This window comes from Euprymna scolopes, chromosome 25 (assembly GCF_053919585.1).
Source record: "Euprymna scolopes isolate OS-2025 chromosome 25, ASM5391958v1, whole genome shotgun sequence".
Classification (NCBI taxonomy): Eukaryota; Metazoa; Mollusca; class Cephalopoda; order Sepiida; family Sepiolidae; genus Euprymna; species Euprymna scolopes.
Window position 1 is genome coordinate 25,116,667 of NC_136506.1, and position 22,500 is coordinate 25,139,166.

At 35.0% G+C, this 22,500-nt stretch overlaps 1 protein-coding gene across 3 annotated transcripts in view; it reads right to left on the reverse strand.

Annotated features, from left to right (window-relative positions):
• The window catches only part of LOC145247296 (uncharacterized), a 155,135-nt gene that overhangs the window by 24,728 nt on the left and 107,907 nt on the right, over nucleotides 1-22,500 (reverse strand). For 2 of the 3 annotated variants that reach the window (XM_080108917.1, XM_080108916.1), the window contains exons 2-3: nucleotides 8,556-8,615; nucleotides 2,491-2,613 (exon numbers count right to left, since the gene is read on the reverse strand). In XM_080108917.1, the coding sequence (XP_079965043.1) occupies nucleotides 2,491-2,613; nucleotides 8,556-8,615 (183 nt within the window). The remainder of the gene's footprint in view (nucleotides 1-2,490; nucleotides 2,614-8,555; nucleotides 8,616-22,500) is intronic. The other variant, XM_080108918.1, reaches the window with a different exon arrangement.

Below are 22,500 nucleotides of genomic sequence, written 5' to 3' on the forward strand. Positions count from 1 at the left end.
CGGGCAGATTGGGGAAAACAACGTAATATTGCCAGTGAGCAATCCCTGACACTGACTCGTGTAAGTACTTAAACAGAGTATAAATAAAGACACTAAAAATGCTATGGTCTCCCCTTTGCCAAACATTTACAATCAAAACTCGGCAACCACCATGTATGGTTTCCCCCACTCTCTATATGTGCCTAAATCTAAATGCTAATTCCATGACCAAAGTTTCTTTGCTAGAACTGCTCGACCATGAAATTCCGGCGTGCTTCCCGGTTGACTATAATATTTAGCCTTCAAGTCCAATATAAACAAGTTTTTGTTGAGCCGACCCCTTAAATAATCAAATTCTACTCAATGTACGCTATTAACCCTTTGTGACCTGAATTATGATGTAGATGATTAAAAAAATTGTTATTGTAATCAACGGGCAGTTGCAATATCGAGGCATTTGGCATCTACTCATAAACTGAACTAATATGTACAAGGCGTGTTTGAATCAATTTCTACTTTATTTATGCCGTTATATTCATTTATTTACAACCGGACGAATTAAGTCAACCAGGTCATAGAAGGGTTAACGACTACTACACTGTCACCTAACATTGATTAACCCTTATCCTCTAGTGATTTCGGGCCTTGATAAGTAGTGACTCTATGATAAAAAAAATGGGAATCACATAGTCTGAAATTTTGATCCGCACACAAAATGGATGAAACGTGTTGGCATCATCTTAACTAATAACGAAGGTAGAAGAGGAATAAAAATAATGTTCCAGAAAGGCAAGGTGAATACGAACGTTTTTCTGGGGCTTATTGTCATTCAAATTCCAGTCGCTCGTATATCCATTACTGAGTATATCGAAAGTTTCGTTTGAATAATTTTTAAATAGAAAAAATGGACTTTTAATATCGATGTCAAAGCGAGAAACTAACACAACTGTATACGAATACTAAACTACGCATAACTCGTTAGGTCAGTAAATGTTATAGCTAGCTATGGAATAGTGAGTACACAGAAATAACGTGATTGGATCAAGAGTATATGTGATGACATATTAAATTGAAAAAATATTTATATATATACATACATATATATATTTATATATATATATATATATATATATATATATATATATATATATATACATACATACATATATATACATACATATATATAATGGTCCTGGATATGACCTTTAACTATATCCAGTGGTGAGACCCCAGCTTGCGGGCTTTGGGGAGTGTGGAGTCACCCTTTGATTGTCATTGCTCCCAAGTCCACTCTGACCCGGAGAGGTAGTACCTGTTAGGGTCCCAACTATGGGTTAAATAAAAACCGACTTGAAAACAACAAATATATTTTATTAAAAAAATTTTCTTCAAAATTTTTGGATTCGGCATTAAATAAACTGAAAAAAAGTTTATATGCCGTAAAACAAAAACAACCAAACCAAACCAAACCAAACCAAACACACACACACACACACACACACACACACACACACACACACACACACACACACACACACATATATATATATATATATATATATATATATACATGGCTACTTCATTTAATCACATTAATTAATATACGAAAGCAACCACAACTCTTCGCATAAGGCTGACGAATCCTAGCGTGGATGAAACGCGGAATATTCTGTGTAGCTTAATTGCCATATATGTTTTTATAACTTACTATATATATATATATTAATGACAACAAAGGGCTGTAATGTTTACCTGATATACGCAATGGTAAACTTAAAACTAATATAAATACCAGTATTTTTATATAGATAATTACACCCTAACCGAATAAAAAAGCTCAATACACAAGAGAGATTAGAGATTATAATAAGAGAAAGAAATTGATTGAAAAGTTCAACTATAAGTTCAACTATAATATATATATATTATATACATATGTATATATATATATAATATATATACATATGTATATTTAATACGGCATAATCACGTTGACACCTCGTCAGATCACCGAAGTTAAGCAACGTTGAGCCTGGCTAATACCAGATGGGTGACCATTTGGGAATTGTAGGCGCTGTATGTGCTCTCCGCTTATCTCGGCATTGTTTCCAGTCATCTTGTACCTCAACTTGCCACTGATATGCAACAATGGTGACTCAGGAGAGGCGTGGTTGGAGATTGCGCAGCTCTTGCCACACAAATTTCACGCGCAGGCACCCTTACAGTGGGTATCCATAGTCTGTCAAAACTGAAGGAAGCCTTTTTTTATACATATGTATATATAATATATATATATATATATTATATATATATATATATATGTGTGTGTGTGTGTGTGTGTGTTTGTATTACATAGAAAAATGCGAGCATTAAAAGTAATGCCAAGAAATCAATGCGAAAACGGCTCTTGCGATAACGCAAGGGCCGTTTTCGCATTGATTTCTTGGCATTACTTAGCGTTGAATACCTTTTTCGTGAAACGAGTAGACATTAGAGATGAAAACTACTTACCTCTTTAACACAGCAAAATCCCGGTCTACAAGAATCTTTCTTGCCTGGATGGCAATCATCTTGGACGTCCACAAACACTCCATTGATCTTCTTGATTTCCCCGCTACCGACCACACCCAGAGCCTAAATAATAATTTGAAAAAATCATTAAAAATCAAATGAATTTAAACAAAACGAAAACTATGGATTATTATTTTAAAAAAAAAACAACAAATATTAACAAACAATTTGTAACAGAGCGCCGATGCACGTATAGCAGCAGCACCCCCACCAGCTTTATGCAAATGACCGAGCCTTGTGCGAAGAAGGAAAGAAAAATATTGTAAAAAGAGAAAAATGTAAACCCTTGCGGTTAGCGATGGACATACAAAGGATGCGTTACGCACTGAGCCGAGGGTTACAGTAAAAGACGCGCCCTACACATGGTTGGACAAACACCGAGAGCCTCGTGTTCGACACGGCAGAGTCTTGTCAAATACATTGGAGTAGAAGAAGACTTTTGATCTAAATATAAGAGACAAGAATTATGTTTATATTTTTTTATTTCGGGGTGGGGGGGTGTTGAATAGCCAAAGTTATCTATTCGACACTTTCAAGTAACACTTTTTTTTAGGTTAAATTTGACACATTCCTATCAAACCTTGCTACTCCAAAACTCACTTCTTTGCTTTCAAAACTCACAACTCTGCTGTCAAAACTTGCAATTCTGCTTTCAAAATTCGCAACTTTTTTTCAAAGCTCACAATTCGGCTATCAAAAATCATAACCTGCTGTCAAAAATCATAACTCTGTTGTCATAACTCATAACTCTGCTGTCAAAACTCACAACTCTGTTGTAAAAGCTCGCATTTCTGGAAAGTACCTGTAAATAAATGTATGTTGTTTCACCGAATAAAAGAGTGAGTTGAATTTGATTCTTGTTTTTGCTTCATTGCGAGAATGTCTACACATTAACGCTTGTGTAGCATTACACATTAATTAAATCTCATAAAAAATAAATATAATTCGCTTTTGCGGTAGTATGCTGTCGCTTGACAGCGTAAGGATGGGTCAAAGTCTTATCTGAGCCTTACTTCTTCATCTCGTATGAAGCATCACCTAGTAAACGTTGATAAGTCAAAAGCTATTGATCTGATCAGGTTTTTGCATGGCGGTTACTCTCATAAAAGACCATAACATATAGCTGTTTCGGAGATATAAAAACAGGAAAACTATTAAATTCATGGCTCTTCGATAGACCCCCCCCCCCCGCCCAATAAAATAATGTAATGTAAATACTACTTCTACTTTTCTTTATATGTTTGCGATTTTGTTAAAAGCAAATTAGTAAAAACCTATTTAGATGCAGTTTGTAGTATTCGTTGGCAGTTAAAAAGAAAAGAAAAATGGCTGGTACTTCTCTTTATATGTTTGCGATTTTGTCACCTGATATGCAAATGAAAAGCATCCGGTTTTGAATAGAAAAAAGCTAACTTTCCAGAGACTTGAGTAATTTGTATTTGGATGTTGGGAGTAGCAAGTTTTGACAACAGTGTTGTGCGTTTTGGAGTAGCAAGGTTTGTCAGCAATGTGTCAAATGTAACCTCGGAAATTGAAAAAAGGAAAATGTTGAATAGTTAACTTTTACTATTTAACGACACCTCCCCAATAAAAAATATAAACATAATTCAGTTACTATTCCAGCAATATATAAACTAAAAAATTACAATTTGTAATAATATGTCAAATATAATTAAATAAAAAAATAAATAATGATTATAATAATATTAATACCTTACATTTTAGAACTATTCTGTGATGTGTTAGTGAAATAAAATTATATAGGAATAAAAATTTAAAACATAATTCGTACAAAACGGAGAAATAGATAGGAAGAAAGAAACCTGTATGTAAATTCAAAACCTAATATTAAGTGTAAAAAGCTTGGAGTATTTGATTAAAAATATATAATAAAACATTAAATAAATGCAATTTTAATTCTTATTGATGAACGAATAATTTCACAAAATTTTCGTGTTGACTGGTCACCTCTTTCTAGTAGGCATATTGTAGAATTATCACTTGCATAAACCAACTTATCACAACACAATTTAGAAAAAGAAAAAAAAAGGAATTCAACTTTATCACAGTAAAAAAAAATATTCATCCACAATCATTTTCAAAACATAATTCAGTATTAGACTAGGAATTAGACTAGGAATTAGACTAGGAATTAGACTATTAATAAAATTCTAAATGTTTATTTATTTATTTATTTATTTATGCGTGTGTGTATATATACCAATAAAACTTTCGAACGGATGCACCAAAATAAAAAATCCTAAAATTGTCCTTATCTATATATGGTTCCTAACGAACAACGCCAAGGCCCAAAATAAGGGTTCTTGAGACGTTTCGTTTTTGTCGTAAGAAGTTACCTGCCCACGTCAACGGAATTTAGCACTGTTTGTATACAGTCGCAGTAACATCTTTCGGCATACGGACATGACTTGTAGCGCACTAGATAACGCGTTTGACTACGGATCAGAAGTTCAAGGTTCGAATCCTGGCAAGTACGTAATAATTTTAACCATCATTTTATTCAACGTTTACTCATTATCCTTACCCTTAGTTAGGATTTTTTTTTTTTTTTTTTTTCAGTGATTTGGTTTGTGCATATAGGATTTCCTATACGCCGAGTTCACAGGGTAAGCGTTAAGTGTACGTGATGTTGAGTGTAATCGATTTTGTGTTTGACTCGGCGTTGTGTGTGCCGACGCGGCGCAGCCATTAATTTTTAATAAAATGATAAAAATGTAACATTTTAGAGTGAGGGGATCACGTTCCTATATAAATTCAACGTAAAATGAGCACCCACTTCTTGGCCAGGTAACTGTAAACAAGACATGTAATCGTAAGCATTTTTTCAAGTTTGGGGCGAGTCGGGGTAGGGAAAAACGAAGGATCAGGGTGACGGGTTATAAGTCCCAAACATTTAAAAAATAAACTAAGGTTAGGGTTAGGGTGGCCATAAACAATGTACATTCCTTCCTTGTAGTTTTTTTTTTTTTTTTCGTCTTTTTCAATTTTTTTCAACGGATGATACCGTTCTCATATAAAGTATTTTTCATTTAATCTAAGGACAATGATGTCAAGACCTTTATTATCCAATGTATTCCGTATTGTTTTCACTGGTCGCCATGTTTGTTTTCCCACGCGAATTCATTTAATTTTTACACATTTATACACTAATTCTGTATACTTACTATTTCACAGCTAGCTATGGCATATACTGACCAAACAGGTCACGAGTAGTCTAATATATACATATAACTATTTTTTACTATAATAATTAAATACCTACAAACACTAGTGTTGCATCTTTTGGGAATCTTCAGTGCAGGGCGTAAGGATTAACACCAGTCGACAGATTCGAACTCGGCAACACGAACTGGCTCGATTAGCAAAGACCGTATCCAATCGGCTACCATTAACCGCGTGAAATAACCTTGAATTTAAATATTGTAATTTTAAATGTTCTTTACATCAGTGAGGGTGATCTAATCGTTATACGATGATCTATGCATAAGAGCTAAATTGACCTACTTAATTCAACTGAAAGTGTTCAACGATAAGAAACGAATTTCTTAAAGGGACTGTCATATATATATATATATATATATATATATATATATATATATATATATATATATATATATATATTGAGGATAAAGACTAATAATTGTTGATTATGAATCAGTTTCAAAAGGAGATCAAAAACAAAATCAAATTGGGTGTACGATCGTTTCGGAAGCGATTTTCATTTTATTAATATTAACAAATATAAGTTTGTCAATATTAATAAAATGAATATCGTTTCTGAAACAATCGTACACCCAATTTGATTTTGTTTTTGATCTCCTTTTGAAACTGATTCATAATTAACAATTATTAGTCTTTATCATCAATATTAATATAGCTTTAGGATAAATATACCTATTGTGTTCATTATATATCTACAGTACTATGAGCACTGTTCTTTTAAAGTATTAATATATTAAATTAAACTTTGCTCTTTTAAACTTCAGGTCTAATTTCCCCTATATATATATATATATATATATATATATATATATATATATATATATATATATATATATATATACTAGCTTGACTTATGGTGTTACCCGGTCATACAATACGCTTAAATATGATATTTTAATTTATGCAGATTGCATATGTATTATTATATAATCAATCCTCTATTTAATATTATATATTACGAGGAATAATTTGCCCAGTGGACTAATTAACTAAAAATGTAAAAAAAATTAATACTTGAAATTAAACTTTGCTCTTTTAGACTTCCGGTCTAAATCCCTCTATAAAATATAATATAATATAATATATTTATATATATATATATATATATATATATATATATATATATATATATATATATATATATATATATGCATCATATATCATTCACACTGAGGAAGATCGAAGGATCGGTCGAAAATATGTGCTTTTGAAGGAAACATTCTTGTTTTTTTTTCAAAAGACTTTTTGTATTCCTACACGTCAACACATAGGAAATAAATACAGAAAAGATATAAACATTTATATATTTTTCGTATTGTTTTTTTATTCATACATATTAATATATATATATATATATATATATATATATATATATATATAGAGAGAGAGAGAGAGAGAGAGAGAGAGAGAGAGAGAGAGATAGATAGATAGATAGATAGATAGAGAGCAAGCGGCGAACTTTAAATCAAAATAAATCACAGAAAAAATATTTTTATTATACAAATATGTGGTTTATTCCAAAGATTAATGTTGGTATTTATCATTTGAATACAATTTCGGACATAATCTAATAGGGTTCAATCATACGAATGAGGCCACCAGTTAACATGTCTATTTCGTGAAATTTTTCGTTCATCAAATATTTCTCTCAGTAAATTAATCGTATCGCACACTGTGTGGTATGTTGTTCCGTTCTGCAGAAGCCCCACTAATGCCTTCCGATTGAGGAACGAAACAGTTGATAATCACATTTTCGGTATCGCTCACTGTTAACGGTCCATAACCTTTTAAGACATATGGATCAATGATTCGACGAGCTCGAACTGAACCGTGATTTTCTAAAATATATTTGCACAACTTGCAAACGCTGCTCGGGTATCAGCCTCTTTATGATAAATTGCTAAAACAAGCTGAACTCAGAATAACCGATAGTTGCCAAATCTGTAATTAAAGAAAATAGAGTTGTTAATTTAAAGTTCGGCAACTCTTAAGAAAAACGATCATGTGTATATATTAGTGTTGGGACGATTAATCGGAATCAGATTCGGGAATCGAAAAAATTGGAATTTTGGGGGTATCGGAATCGGAAAGAAATTATGCCTATTTTCCGATTTAAACACCGATTTTTTTTTAGTTATTATTTTATTTCATTTTTTTTTTAAACAAAATTTTCTACTGCTGGTAATAATAATAATAATAATAATAATAATAATAATAATAATAATAATAATAATAATAATAATAATAATCAATACTTATTGATTTTCAACTACCAGTCTATAGGTCACCCCCAACAAATGTGTTTTTTTTTTTCTGTTTGAGGAAATATCCGCACATATAACATATATTGGGAAAAATAACAACTTTACAGTAAAATATTAAGAGATTTACAAAGAATCGGAATCAGAATCGGTAATGGTATTGGAATCGTCCAATCACTATTTTATATACACACACGTGCATATATATTGAAGATCTCTCGGTTGGAGTAACTAAACTAATGGGAGAATGTTTGGCATCCGGTAGAATGCCCCATCCCCAGGGAAAAACAAAGTGATAAGAAAGTCAAAATTAATAGAAGTGTCGCATTCCCACAGCATGTGCGGGCAAGTCGTAACTGCGTGTGTGAAACGTGCAATGTTTAAAAAACTTAGTCATCAGTGAAAAGTGATTGGTCCTATTTATTTCGGTGAAAGTGTCACACGTGACAGTGATTGTGACGCTGATTTTTTTTTATGCTTAAAGGAAATGTTGTTACTTACATAAGGGCTTTCGATTGTGCCCAAATGATTTAATATTTGGGATCTATTGGCACGACCCAGCTGGAAAGACAAATATACAATAAAAAAAAAAAAAACAAATGTTCAAAAGTAGTTGGTAAAAAAAAGTCGAATTTAAGAAGGTGATTGAGAGGTAGAGAGGCAAAGAAAGAGAGAGACGCAAATAGAGAGAGAGAGAGAGAGAGAAAGAGAGAGACTGAGAGAGAGAGAGAGAGAGAGAGAGAGCGGAGAGTATAGCATGCGTGGTGGACTTTTATCCTCGCACCCTCCCCCCAATCAGCAGAGATTTGGCCATTCTTGTAATTTTATCGTTATTTCCATGGCTAGTGCTCGTCTGAGCATCAATCTATTGTACCCCATGTTCTTACTTCCACGAAAAACACTCGTCTGTCTAAAACCACTATCAATAGTTTCCCCCGGTATTTATCTGTTCCTAAACCTAACAATGGACAAAGCTTCTTTTTTAGAACTGCCCGCGCGTGGAACTCTGTTCTGTTTTCTTGCTTCCAACTGACTACACTATAGTTGTCTTCAAGTCCAACGTGAACAAATTCTTGATGAGCAATCCTCTTAAGTAATCCAATTTACCAAATTTCCACTATTAACGTTTACTGCATGTTTAATTTGATCACTGTACGATCATTAATCCTTATCCTCGAGTTGCCTCCGAGCGTTGATAAGTGGTGACGCCTTTGGAAAAAAAGTTCTTGTCTTTGTGTTTTCTTTACTTTTAAATATATATAAATTTTAACTGCGATTGAAAGTTTAATTTGTTAAATTAATCCTCTTCCTCGCCATTAAAAAAAAAATGTGTTTCTGAAGTTTTTAGATAAAAATTATTAATTGACATTATTTGGATTATTCGGAATACTGCTCTCATCTCAAGTGTTATTTTCGCAACGTTTCGGTTGGAGTCACCCCGACCTTCTTCCGGTGTATCTTGTCGGAATTTCGGATGGAAACATTTATTTAACCCACGAGCGTATCGTGCTTTCGTTCCGTCAGCCATAACTGGGTAGACGAATTAATTCACAATTATATATATTTAAAAAAAAAATTTAAATGTTACCCACACTAAAAATTGAACCTTCAACTCCCACAAGAGCGTAACTCCCAATTGAATTTTTTTTATCAAAGTGTTTATGCTTTATCATTATTTTCAGTGCAAGTGCTCGTCTGCGATCCAATCTACGGTCCGTCCTCCCTCGTCAAACTTTCACGAGAAACACTCGTATAGCTGAAAACGCAATCAATAATTTCCTCCACTCGTTATCTGTGCCTAAACCTAAACGTAGATTCCATGAACAAAGTTCCTTACTTAGAACTGCACACCTGTGGGACTCTCTTCCTTTTGCCTGCTTTCCAGCTGCCTATAATATGGTCGTCTTCAAGTCCAACGTAAACAAGTTCTTGATGAGCCGTTCTCATTAAGTAATCCAATTTACCAAATTTCAACTACTAACGATTATTACGACTTTGTCCCATTGACCACTTATTAATCCTTATCCTCGAGTAGCCTCCGGGCCTTGATAAGTGGTGATTCTTTTGTAAAAAAAAATTATTTATCAAACTACGGTTCCTTACGCAACGATTTATATTCATTCCTTTCATGCAAAACACTTGGCCTTCAGGACAAGATCAAAGTGTAGTATCTGTTCTTCAGATGCTGCACTTCAATTTCTTGTTCTCTGTCAGTGGAGGAGAAATCCTTCACGACTAAGACAATTTTAATTTTTGTTCCTTTTCTCCACGTTAAAAAACGACCCTGGTGTCTAACTCTGTCCCGTGGGGAGGCATTGTAAATAGGAACAACACACATCTCGACAGATCAGAAGCACGGATAAGTGGCTAAAACATCCTCCTCCATCTTCACTACCCTCTTTCTTTTCACCCTCTGGTTTTCACCTTTTCCTAGACATGAAATTGTTTTTTTTTTTTCTCTCTTTTTTTTAACGAAGCATTTATTAGATAGTGCAGCCTTGGTTTCTGTCAAGTCACGCCGTGGATAGAGGACCAACGTGGACTGTTCTACAAAAACTGTCTCCAGAGCTGCATTAAGCGATGGGAGAAATGTGTAACCCTGTGTGATTCATATGTAAAGAAAGACGAATAACTGTGGCAAGTTTCGTTGCTCTACTGTAATGAGAAATGGATCAGGGGCATTACTTATTGAACGCTCTTCGTAATATTGGTTTCAAGAAGGTGGGCCAACTCCCTTACATTTCAAATGGCTCGTACGCGGGTGGTACGATTCTGAATAGGTTTTAAACTTACCGGACTATAACCTCCCAGATTTCTATCTGTCGGCTTATCTAAAAAAAATAATATCGATCAAAACATCCCTTAATTATTCTTGAAATCAAGAGAATGCTTTTTTTGTTGTTTTTTTTTTCAGATTAAAAATTTAGCAAAGAGCGAGGGGAGACATTTTTTTTATTTTACAAAAGGAGTCAACACTTATCAAGCCCCGGAGGCCACTCGAGTATAAGTGTTAATTAGTGTACATTAGTCAACGGAACAATATCATAGTAATTGTTAGTAGTGGAAATTTGATAAATTGGATTACTTAAGGGGAACGGCTCATCAAAAATTTGTTTACGTTGGACTTGAAGACGACCAAATTGTAGGAAGCTGGAAAGCAGGCAAATGGAAAAGAGTTCCACAGGTGCGCAATTCTAAGTAAGAAACTTTGATCATGGAATCTACGTTTATGTGTAGGCACAGATAGAGAGTGGGTCTATTGGTGGTGCTTTCAGCTATACGAGTATTTTTCGTGAAAGTTTAGCGAGGGAGGGACCATAGATCACAACCAAAGTCAACACAATGCCAGAAAAAGAGGGTTTCACAGCTATTGACAAGTTTGTACGTCGTATCAGTGTGCGCTTACAGAACAAACGTGAACATCTTAACGGGATAAGACAGAAACTATCGATATTCACGACTGAAAATTTATCGACAAGTTCTGCATAGACCCTTCCTGGGATTGTGGTATTCGGCAATATTTATTTGCTCCCCCACCGAGCAAATTGGGCACAAGGCCGATTTTTAATGTGAGGAGTGAAGGGGAGGGGAAGGGAAAAGGGGACCAGCTCCCGAGAGGTGGGAAATGGGAGCTGGATAGTGATTTACAAGCTGGCCCAAGTAGGGTTGCCCCTACATGGACCAGAAGATTGTCACAAGGGCAGATATTTATTTGCTCCCCAACCGACAAATTAGGCACAAGGCCGATTTTTAATGTGAGGAGTGAAGGGGAAATGGGGACCAACTCCCCCGGGAGTAGGGGAGCTGGATAGTGACAATTGGTATGAAGGGTTGCCCCTACATTGACCAAGGTCTTATATGTGAGGTTGCCCCCACATATGGTCTTTGCTTGCAGTATTGGTTTATTTGCTTCCCCACTGAGCAAATTAGGCACAAGGCCGTTTTTTAATGTGCAGATAAGGGGGAGGGGGGAGGGAAAGGGGGTACCAGCTCCCAAGAGGTAGGAAATGGGAGCTGGATTAGAAACTTTTGGTATGAAGGGTTGCCCCTTCAGTGACCAAGTTCAGATATGTGGGATTGCCCCCACATATGGTCTTTGCTAGTCAAAGCTGGTCTTTGCTAGTCATAGCTTGCAGTATCTGACGGAACAGATGGTATTTATTTGCTCCCCCACCGTGCAAATTAGGCACAAGGCCGATTTTTAATGTGAGGAGTGAAGGGAGGGGGAAGGGGAAAAGGGGACCAGCTCCCGAGAGGTGGGAAATGGGAGCTGGTTAAAGGTCAGACATGTGGGGTTGCCCCCACATCTGGTCTTTGCTTGCAGTATCTGCCGGAACAGATGGTATTTATTTGCTCCCCCACCGAGCAAATTAGGCACAATGCCGATTTTTAATGTGAGGAGTGAAAGGGAAGGGGAAGAGAAAAAGGGGACCAGCTCCCGAGAGGTGGGAAATGGGAGCTGGTTAAAGGTCAGGCATCTGGGGTTGCCCCCACATATGGTCTTTGCTAGTCATAGCTAGTCATAGCTTGCAGTATCTGCTGGAACAGATGGTATTTATTTGCTCCCCCACCGAGCAAATTAGGCACAAGGCCAATTTTTAATGTGAGGAGTGAAGGGAGGGGGAAGGGAAAAAGGGGGCCAGCTCCCGAGAGGTGGGAAATGGGAGCTGGTTAAAGGTCAGGCATGTGGGGTTGCCCCCACATCTGGTCTTTGCTTGCAGTATCTGCTGGAACAGATGGTATTTATTTGCTCCCCCACTGAGCAAATTAGGCACAAGGCCGTTTTTAATGTGAGGTAAAAACCAGCTCCCCTAAAAGTAGGCAAAAAGGGGGCACTCTGGTTACCAAAAATAATAATTGTCCCAGTATAGAGGGTTTCCCCTCCATTGACTGGTACAAATTATCTTAAGTGCAGCATCTGCTGGAACAGATGGTATTTATTTGCTCCCCCACTGAGCAAATTAGGCACAAGGCCGTTTTTAATGTGAGGTAAAAACCAGCTCCCCTAAAAGTAGGCAAAAAGGGGGCACTCTGGTTACCAAAAATAATAATTGTCCCAGTATAGAGGGTTTCCCCTCCATTGACTGGTACAAATTATCTTAAGTGCAGCATCTGCTGGAACAGATGGTGTTTATTTGCTCCCCCACTGAGCAAATTAGGCACAAGGCCGTTTTTAATGTGAGGTAAAAACCAGCTCCCCTAAAAGTAGGCAAAAAGGGGGCACTCTGGTTACCAAAAATAATAATTGTCCCAGTATAGAGGGTTTCCTCTCCATTGACTGGTACATATTATCTTAAGTGCAGTATCTGCCGGAACAGATGGTATTTATTTGCTCCCCCACTGAGCAAATTAGGCACAAGGCCGTTTTTAATGTGAGGTTAAAACCAGCTCCCCTAAAAGTAGGCAAAAAGGGGGCACTCTGGTTACCAAAAATAATAATTGTCCCAGTATAGAGGGTTTCCCCTCCATTGACTGGTACAAATTATCTTAAGTGTAGTATCTGCCGGAACAGATGGTGTTTATTTGCTCCCCCACCGAGCAAATTAGGCACAAGGCCGATTTTTAATGTGAGGAGTGAAGGGAGGGGGAAGGGAAAAAGGGGACCAGCTCCCGAGAGGTGGGAAATGGGAGCTTGTTAATGGTAAGGCATGTGGGGTTGCCCCCACATCTGGTCTTTGCTAGTCATAGCTAGTCATAGCTAGTCATAGCTTGCAGCATCTGCCGGAACAGATGGTATTTATTTGCTCCCCCACCGAGCAAATTAGGCACAAGGCCAATTTTTAATGTGAGGAGTGAAGGGAGGGGGAAGGGAAAAAGGGGACCAGCTCCCGAGAGGTGGGAAATGGGAGCTGGTTAATGGTCAGGCATGTGGGGTTGCCCCCACATCTGGTCTTTGCTAGTCATAGCTAGTCATAGCTAGTCATAGCTTGCAGCATCTGCCGGAACAGATGGTATTTATTTGCTCCCCCACCGAGCAAATTAGGCACAAGGCCGATTTTTAAAGTGAGGAGTGAAGGGGAAATGGGGACCAACTCCCCGGGGAGTAGGGGAGCTGGATAGTGACAATTGGTATGAAGGGTTGCCCCTACATTGACCAAGGTCTTATATGTGGAGTTGCCCCCACATATGGTCTTTGCTTGCAGTATCTGCCGGAACAGATACTACACTTTGATGGTGTTTATTTGCTCCCCCACTGAGCAAATTAGGCACAAGGCCGTTTTTAATGTGAGGTAAAAACCAGCTCCCCTAAGAGTAGGCAAAAAGGGGACACTCTGGTTACCAAAAATAATAATTGTCCCAGTATAGAGGGTTTCCCCTCCATTGACTGGTACAAATTATCTTAAGTGCAGCATCTGCCGGAACAGATACTACACTTTGATCTTGGCCCGAAGGCCACAAAGGTCCTCCCCTGCGGGGGAGGGTGGGATTGTGGTATTCGGCATTGCGCGTTCATGCCGGTCTATGTATACGCATATGCTTTCGGTAACGATTTTTAGAAAAGCCAATCGATTTTTTTCTACTAGAGGGGTCATCACATATCAAAGCCCAAAGACCACTCGAAAATAACGATCAATCCGTGTCAGTTGACCGGTGAGACGCCACCCTGATGATTGGTAATGTCAGAACTTGGGTAGTGTTTAATTATATAAGAGAACAGCTCAACAAGAATTTGTTTAGATTCAACTTGAATGCAACCATGTTTTAGTCAGCTTAGAAGCAACTCTGTGGTGTTGTGTTCCACAGACGAGTTGTTTTAGAGTAGAAACTTTGCTCATGGAAATTTCGTTTAGTTTTAAACACAGAGACTGAGTGAAATTATTTATAGTTGTTGTAGCTAGACAAGTGTTTGTTGCAAATGATTTAAAGGGACGCGTAGACCGAAGCTCAGTCGAACACCAGTCATGAAAATAACGATAGAGCAGACAAAGACTAGCATCGTCTCTTCTGTGAGAAATGTTGGGCAGAGTCGACTGAACATGGTGTTTCACAATTGTTGAACAATAATAACTGGTGCACAACTTACGGACCTCAATTTCTATTGTAAATTGTCGAGCAAAAATTATTCAGATTCAACCACACATGTCAAAAAAGGTCCCGTTCAGCCATCAAAGAAATGTATTGATAACATTTATCTTGGTTGGAAATCCGTGTTTTTCTCCGTAATAGCCTCGCACCGCTGATGTATTGAAAACCAACGCGAGGTTCAATTAGGTTATAAAGTCTCCAGAAAATAAACAAAATGAAAGGGACAATATCGGGCCTACACCGGTTGACCTTTGACACACGTGTCATCTGTAAACAAATAGATAATAAATCTGAGTTGTTTATTTTCTTTTTCACATTTCATCGATTTTTGATGCAGGGAAAGATTTATTTTTCCTATGGATATTGCAACCGAATTGATTTGTTTATTTGTATAACATATGGTTGGAGTCCAGAAAGGATTATTAATTTTATTCACGATTTCATAGGTGAGATTTTAGGGGTTTAGGGGGAAAAAGGAAGATTTAAGATTGAGAGAAAGATAAAACGAGCTGAAATCAAATAATTGACAGGAGATTTGATACTTATTACATGTAGAAAGAGATTGAATATAGAAGAAGAAGAAGAAGAAGAAGAAGAAGAAGAAGAAGAAGAAGAAGAAGAAGAAGAAGAAGAAGAAGAAGAAGAAGAAGAGAAGGAGGAGGAGGAAGTGAGTGGGGAAAAGAGAAGGAAGCAAAGGAAGAAGCAGCGACAGAAGAAGAAGAAGAAGAAGAAGAAGAAGAAGAAGAAGAAGAAGAAGAAGAAGAAGGAGGAGGAGAAGAAGAAGAAGAAGAAAAATAAGAAGAAGAAGAAGAGAAGGAAGAGAGTGGGGAAAAGAGAAGGAAGCAAAGGAAGAAGCAGCGACAGAAGAAGGAGGAGAAGAAGGAGGAGAAGAAGAAGAAGAAGGAGAAGAAGAAGGAGAAGAAGAAGAAGAAGAAGAAGAAGAAGAACAACAACAACAACAACGAGGAGGAGGAGGAGGAGAAGGATGTGGGAGGAGGAGGAGGGTTAAGTGAAGAAGAAAAGGAAGAAGAGGTAGAGAAGAAGAGGACGAAGAAGAATAAGAGGGGCAAAGATAAGAGAAAGAAGCAAAAAAGAAAAGTGAATAAGAGAAAGATGATGATGATGATAATGATGATGATGATGATGATGATGATGAATGAAAAAAAAACAAAAAAACAGAGAAACCCACCCCCCAGAACTGTCATGTCGGTGCAAAAGCCTTTGCCAGTTTATAGAAATGTCATTTAAAAACGATTGTAATTTATTTTATGCATATTGTTATTGCTTAAACATATCACCATAATTAATTTGTTTTCCTTTCAGATTATTAAAACATCATTCATATTTTTCTGCGATACTTTCACCCATGTTGACCCGAAAACGACCTTCTTTAGTCAACAGAAAAGGGGGGAGGCCATCTTCCATAATGATAATGCTCATCCTCACACAGCACTACTGAACAAACATCTCCTAGCAGAATTTGGTTGGTAAATCCTACTTCATCCTGCATATTCTTCTGAACAAACACCCTCGAATTATCACATATACCGAGGATTACAAAACCATTTCGATGGCCGTAGGTTAACATCAAAAGAGGTGGTTGAACAGGATAAAGATTCATATTTCAAATAAAAACTTGCAGGATTTTACAAACGAGGCATTTATAAGCTCGTTGGCAAATGAAATAAAGTTATACAGAGCCAAGGTAATTACTTTTAGAAATAATGAATTTAAAAAAAACACTTTTTTTTTTAATTTTCAAGATAAAGTTTTAAATCGGCAAAAACTTTTGCATCGATCTAACAGAATGAATACTTAACACTGTAGAAGAAAATAAGACAAATAAAAATGATAAAAAATTGGGGAAAGTACAAATATACAACAACAAATAGTAAGATGAAGAAGAAAGAAAGAAAAGTGAGAAAAAAGAAGAATCGAAATGACAAATATGGGTAGAAAGAAAAGAGAAAGAAAAAAACGATGAAGAAAAGAGGGGAAAAGGAAGACTTTAGATTGAGAGAAAGATAAATAAAACGTAGAAAAAAACAAGGTGAAATCAAAAAATTAAAAAAGGATATAAAATAAAGTAAAAAAGATAAACGAACAGATTGAATCTAAAGTAGAGGAAAATAGAGAAATCAAGCGAAATAAAACGTCTGAGAGAAAAAAAAGTTAAGTCGAAGAAGACCAGAGAGGAAAAAGAAGAAGAAAGAAAAAATAGAAGAAAAATAGAAGAAAGAAAAAGAAGAAGAAGGATAAACAAGAAGAAGACCGAGGAGAGAAAAAAAGGATAAAACGGAGAAAGAAAAACAAGAAAAAAGAAAGGAGAAAAAGAAGTAAAAAGAAGAAAAAGAAGAAAAACAAAAAGAAGAAAGACGAAAAAGAAGAAATAAGAGGAAAGAAAAAAAAGAACAAAAAGGAGAGAGAAAACCAAGAAAAAAGAAGGAAAGAAAAAAGAAGTAAAAAGAAGAAAAAACAAAAATAAGAAAAACCAAAAGAAGAAAGACGAAAAAGAAGAAATAAGAGGAAAGAAAAAAAGAACAAAAAGGAGAAAGAAAAACAAAGAAAAAAGAACAAAAAGAAGAAAGAAAAACAAAGAAAAAAGAAGGAAGAAAAAGGAAGAAAAAAGACAAAAAGTAAAAAAAAGAAAGCAAGACAAAAAGAAAAGAAGAACAAAGAAAAAAAGAAACAGAAGAAAAGGGCAGAGAAAATACGGAGGAAAACTGAAAAAGACAAGTAACGAAGGCGATAAAAAATTGAGAAAGTAGGAATACAAAAAAAAAACAAACAATGAAACAGACAAATAAAAAAGAAAACAACAAACAAAATGTCGAAAACAAAAGCTGAAAAAAGTTCAAACAACGTAATAGATAACAAACGCTGTTCATGTCTATTACGTTTCGTTATTGAGAATCAAAAATAAAATACGCTTAAATATGCTATTTTAATTTGTCCATATATCGTATATATTATTATAGAGTCGTGATTTCCAAAAAAATGCATTGTGTTGCCATCAGCAAAACTGTAGTATTCAAAGCTGGTGACGTTACCACTGTACCAACGTGACACGTATATGAACTGATTAAAATAATCTAAGATGAATGTACAGAATGTTTAACAATTGTTTCCAATTTTGATCCCTTTTTGACCCTTTAAAAACTATTTTAACCGACTAAAGCCTCATAAAAGAACTATCCATAAAAAATCCAATCATTTGAGACCCTTAGCGCCGCTCTGCGAATTTTAGTTTCGGAAAAGACAGAGTTTGAAAATATAGAGAAAGATAGACAGCCAGACATATAGCCTTTTATATATTAGATTTGTTGAAAATAAAAAACATCACGCATAAAATAATAATAGAATATCGATAACTTAAACAACTAAAAACTGTATTTATGATGTACTAGGGGGGAGACTTGGCGTTACCCGGAATCGAATGAGGATAAACAAATGTTCCACGCTTCTAATACTTTTCTTGTCACCGAAATCATTGAAATCATCGATTTTTTTAATCAAATCGATTGATTGTCTGCTTTAGCCGGAGGAAAGCTTCACATGCCTTCCAGCAGTGAATTACTCCACAATAACTTGTTGTCTACATTGCACTGTAGAGAACCTACTATTGATTTTATAAAATTATTTTTATACATAATCGTTTGAATAAATGTTTAAATGCAAAATGTCAAGTATCATGGTTCAGTTGTGCCCTTAAACAGAAATATTCATTTCAAAAGCGTTCCAGTCTTATAAAAATATCTAATGTTGATTTTATATGCCTCTGTGTTTATATATATATATATATATATATATATATATATATATATATATATATATATATATATATATAGAGAGAGAGAGAGAGAGAGAGAGAGAGAGAATAAATGACAAAAAATTATATTCCAAAATTCATGATGTTGACAATCTTATAGTTTATTCCTTTAAATCAGTTGATTTATAAAATTCTCGACAGTATCTGTTTCGTAGCGCAAAATCAATCACTTAATTCTTACAGCAATTAGTGAATCTATTACGCCCTTAACTCATAGAATAGATTCATTAATTGATATAAGAATTATGTGATTGATTTTGCGCTACGAAACAGATACTGTCAAGAATTTTATAAATCAACTGATTTATAGGAATATTGTCAATATCGTGAATTTTGAAATATAAATTTTTGTCATTTATTCTCTATATTGCTCTGTAATTACCTATAAGGATTGATATATAATAAGAAAATATATCCCTACAGAAATATATATAAATATATATATATATATACATGTATATATACAGGGTGGCCGAAAAGTCCTAGGACACTCTATTTTTAATATTTTAATGCTGTTAAATAGGATTGATTTTAATATTCTAATGTTGTTAAAACAATTTATTTCATTTATTTTTTCAGGTTATGACTGACATCAGTGTATTTACTGTTGAGGAGCGCTTAATTGCTGCTGTTTTATTAAAAATACATGTATAGTGTCCTGGGACTTTTCGGCCACCCTGTATATATGAATGTGTGTATTATATATATATATATATATATATATATATATATATATATATATATATATATATATATATATGTGTGTGTGTGTGTGTGTGTGTGTGTGTGTGTGTGTGTTTTATTAACTACTTGTCCTTATTATAAGCTGTATTTGGTTTTATCGAGCTTTTACATCTGGTTGAGATTACGTTATAAATATTTTTTATAATATACTTTAGTTTTGCCATCTTGGATTATCTTGGTAAACTTAATTGTAATTCTTATTTTATATATATATATATATATATATATATATATATATATATATATATATATATATATATATATATGTGTGTGTGTGTGTGTGTGTGTGTGTGTGTGTGTGTGTGTGAATTTTAGATGAGAGAAATTGATAAACAGTAGGTTGGAAAGAGAAAGAAGAAAGGAAATGCCATTGTAAATGCGGAAAATGTATGTGTGTATGTATCTACATGTGCGCGCGTGTGTGTGTGGATGTTACCTAAATATATCAAGTTCGTCGAGTGCGACTTCTTTTTTTTATTTAATTTCCTTCTTTGTTTTAAAGTAAAATTATAACGACTATTATTTCATTCCGATCGAGCGACTCCCTTTCATAAAAATATCCAACGTAAAATGAGAGCGTCGTAACAGTCAAGAAAGAATGAAAGGCTGGTGTGTGGAAATTGAAGATGCAGCTAAAAGGTATACCCACCCATTTCGCATGCGAGGGGTGGCTGATGAATTTGTTTTGGGAGAAGTTGTCTTTAGGTTCGAACAATACCCTAAACAAAATAGGTAGATTTATAAATAATCGATAGATGTGATCAGATAAGTAGAGGGTGAAGGAGATAGATCGATCGATAGATAGATAGATAGATAGATAGATAGAGAAACATGTATGTAAACTAAACTAATTAAGACAGACAAATGGACGGATTAATATATAGATAGATAGATAGACATATATAAAGACAGACAGACAGACAGACAGACAGATAGATAGATAGATAGATAGATAGATAGATAGATAGATAGATAGATAGATAGAGAAACATGTATATATCATGTAAACTTGGCTTGGGAGAGTTACTAGTCTAGCGGCACTGATGAGTTGTGATACAACGAAACAGGACTATATGTCGATGACTACATATATATATATATATATACATATATATATATATATATATATATATATATATATATATATATATATTGACAGACAGACAGACAGATAGATAGATAGATAGATAGATAGATAGATAGAGAAATATGTATATATCTATTATGTTAGCTAAACTAATTAATGTTTTGTTTTTCACTAAGACGGTTTACAGGATATTTTAATTACAAAATAAATGTTAAAATATTCCCCAGTTAAGGGAATGTTTTGTTTTTTTTTTAAATTTTGTCTTAATTGTCATAATTAGATTAAATTAATACACTAAGGAATTAACGACCAGATCTTCACTTCGCCCTAACTGAAATGAACGGCCTTTTCTTCTAGATTGATAGACTTATAGATAAATAGACATATATACAATGATAGACAGAAGAATCGATAGACAGATGAGACAGATAGGCAGATAGATAAATGGATGGAGAAATATGTATATATCTATTGTGTAAGCTAAACTAATTAAAACATAGCTTGATAGATAGACAGTCAGATATATATATATATATATATATATATATATACAGAGAAAGAGAGAGAGAGAGAGAGAGAGAGAGAGAGAAAGAGAAAGAAAACGGAAAGACAGATGAATATATATATATAAAGATAGACTGAAAGACAGACAGACAGATAGATAGATAGAGAAAGAGGTATGTATATATTTATTATGTAAGCTAAGCTAATTAAAGTTTTGGTCACTAGGACTTTTCTTAAAATATATTTTAATCACACAAAATAAATGTTAAAATATTTCTCAGTTTAGGGAATGTTATTTTTTTTTTTTATCTTAATTGTTATAATTAGCTTAAATGAACACACTATGTAATCAACGACCAGATCTTCACTTCGCCCTAACTGAAATGAACGGCCTTTTCTTCCAGAAAAACACATACTTTGATATGTTGCCTCTACTAATCTTTACTTTTACATCAAATCCTAAGCTCACCGAAAATAATGGCTGGATCCTTCTACCACACGTAAACATGTCTTCTGCTTGACACATTCCTCTACTCCTTTAAGATGTGGTACTGTTGAGAAGATACTGCTTATAGACCCCTTCTCCTACATTGACAGAGTAAAAAAAAGTACAGGCCAATAAGTCTACTGCGCGTCATGAGTAAGTTGCTGGAATCTGTGTTAAATAGAGAAGTAATCAACCATCTCACCAAAAATAACCTTCTTAGTGACACGTAATATGGTTTCCATTCTGCTAGATCTACAGCAGATGTGCTTACAGTTATATCTCATAGGATTAGCGAATCTTTCGACGGAGGCTACCTTTCTAGGGCAATCGGTCTTTACATATCAAAGGCCTTTGATAGAGTATGGCATAAAGGTTTACTTCACAAGATCTCCAGCTACGATATAGCTGTAAATGTCTTCTCAATTATTAAATCATCTCTCTCTGATAGGTTTATAAGAGTAGTGGCTGATGGGCAGAAATCAGAAGCTCTTAGTAATAATGCTGGAGTCCCTCAGGTGTCCATCCTGGGCCCAAATCTCTTCCTGATATATATTAATGGTCTTCCAAATCACATCTTTACATCATTCGTAGACATTTTTGCTGATGACGCTACAATCTATGGTAGCACATCTAAGACCGTAAATGACCAAGTTTTCTCTGATTTTCTCTCCTCTGATCTTGAGCAAGTGGTACAATGGGGAAAGAGGTGGCTTGTTACTTTTAATGCATCTAAAACCAAGCTTTTATCTTTACATCATCAACGCTCTGA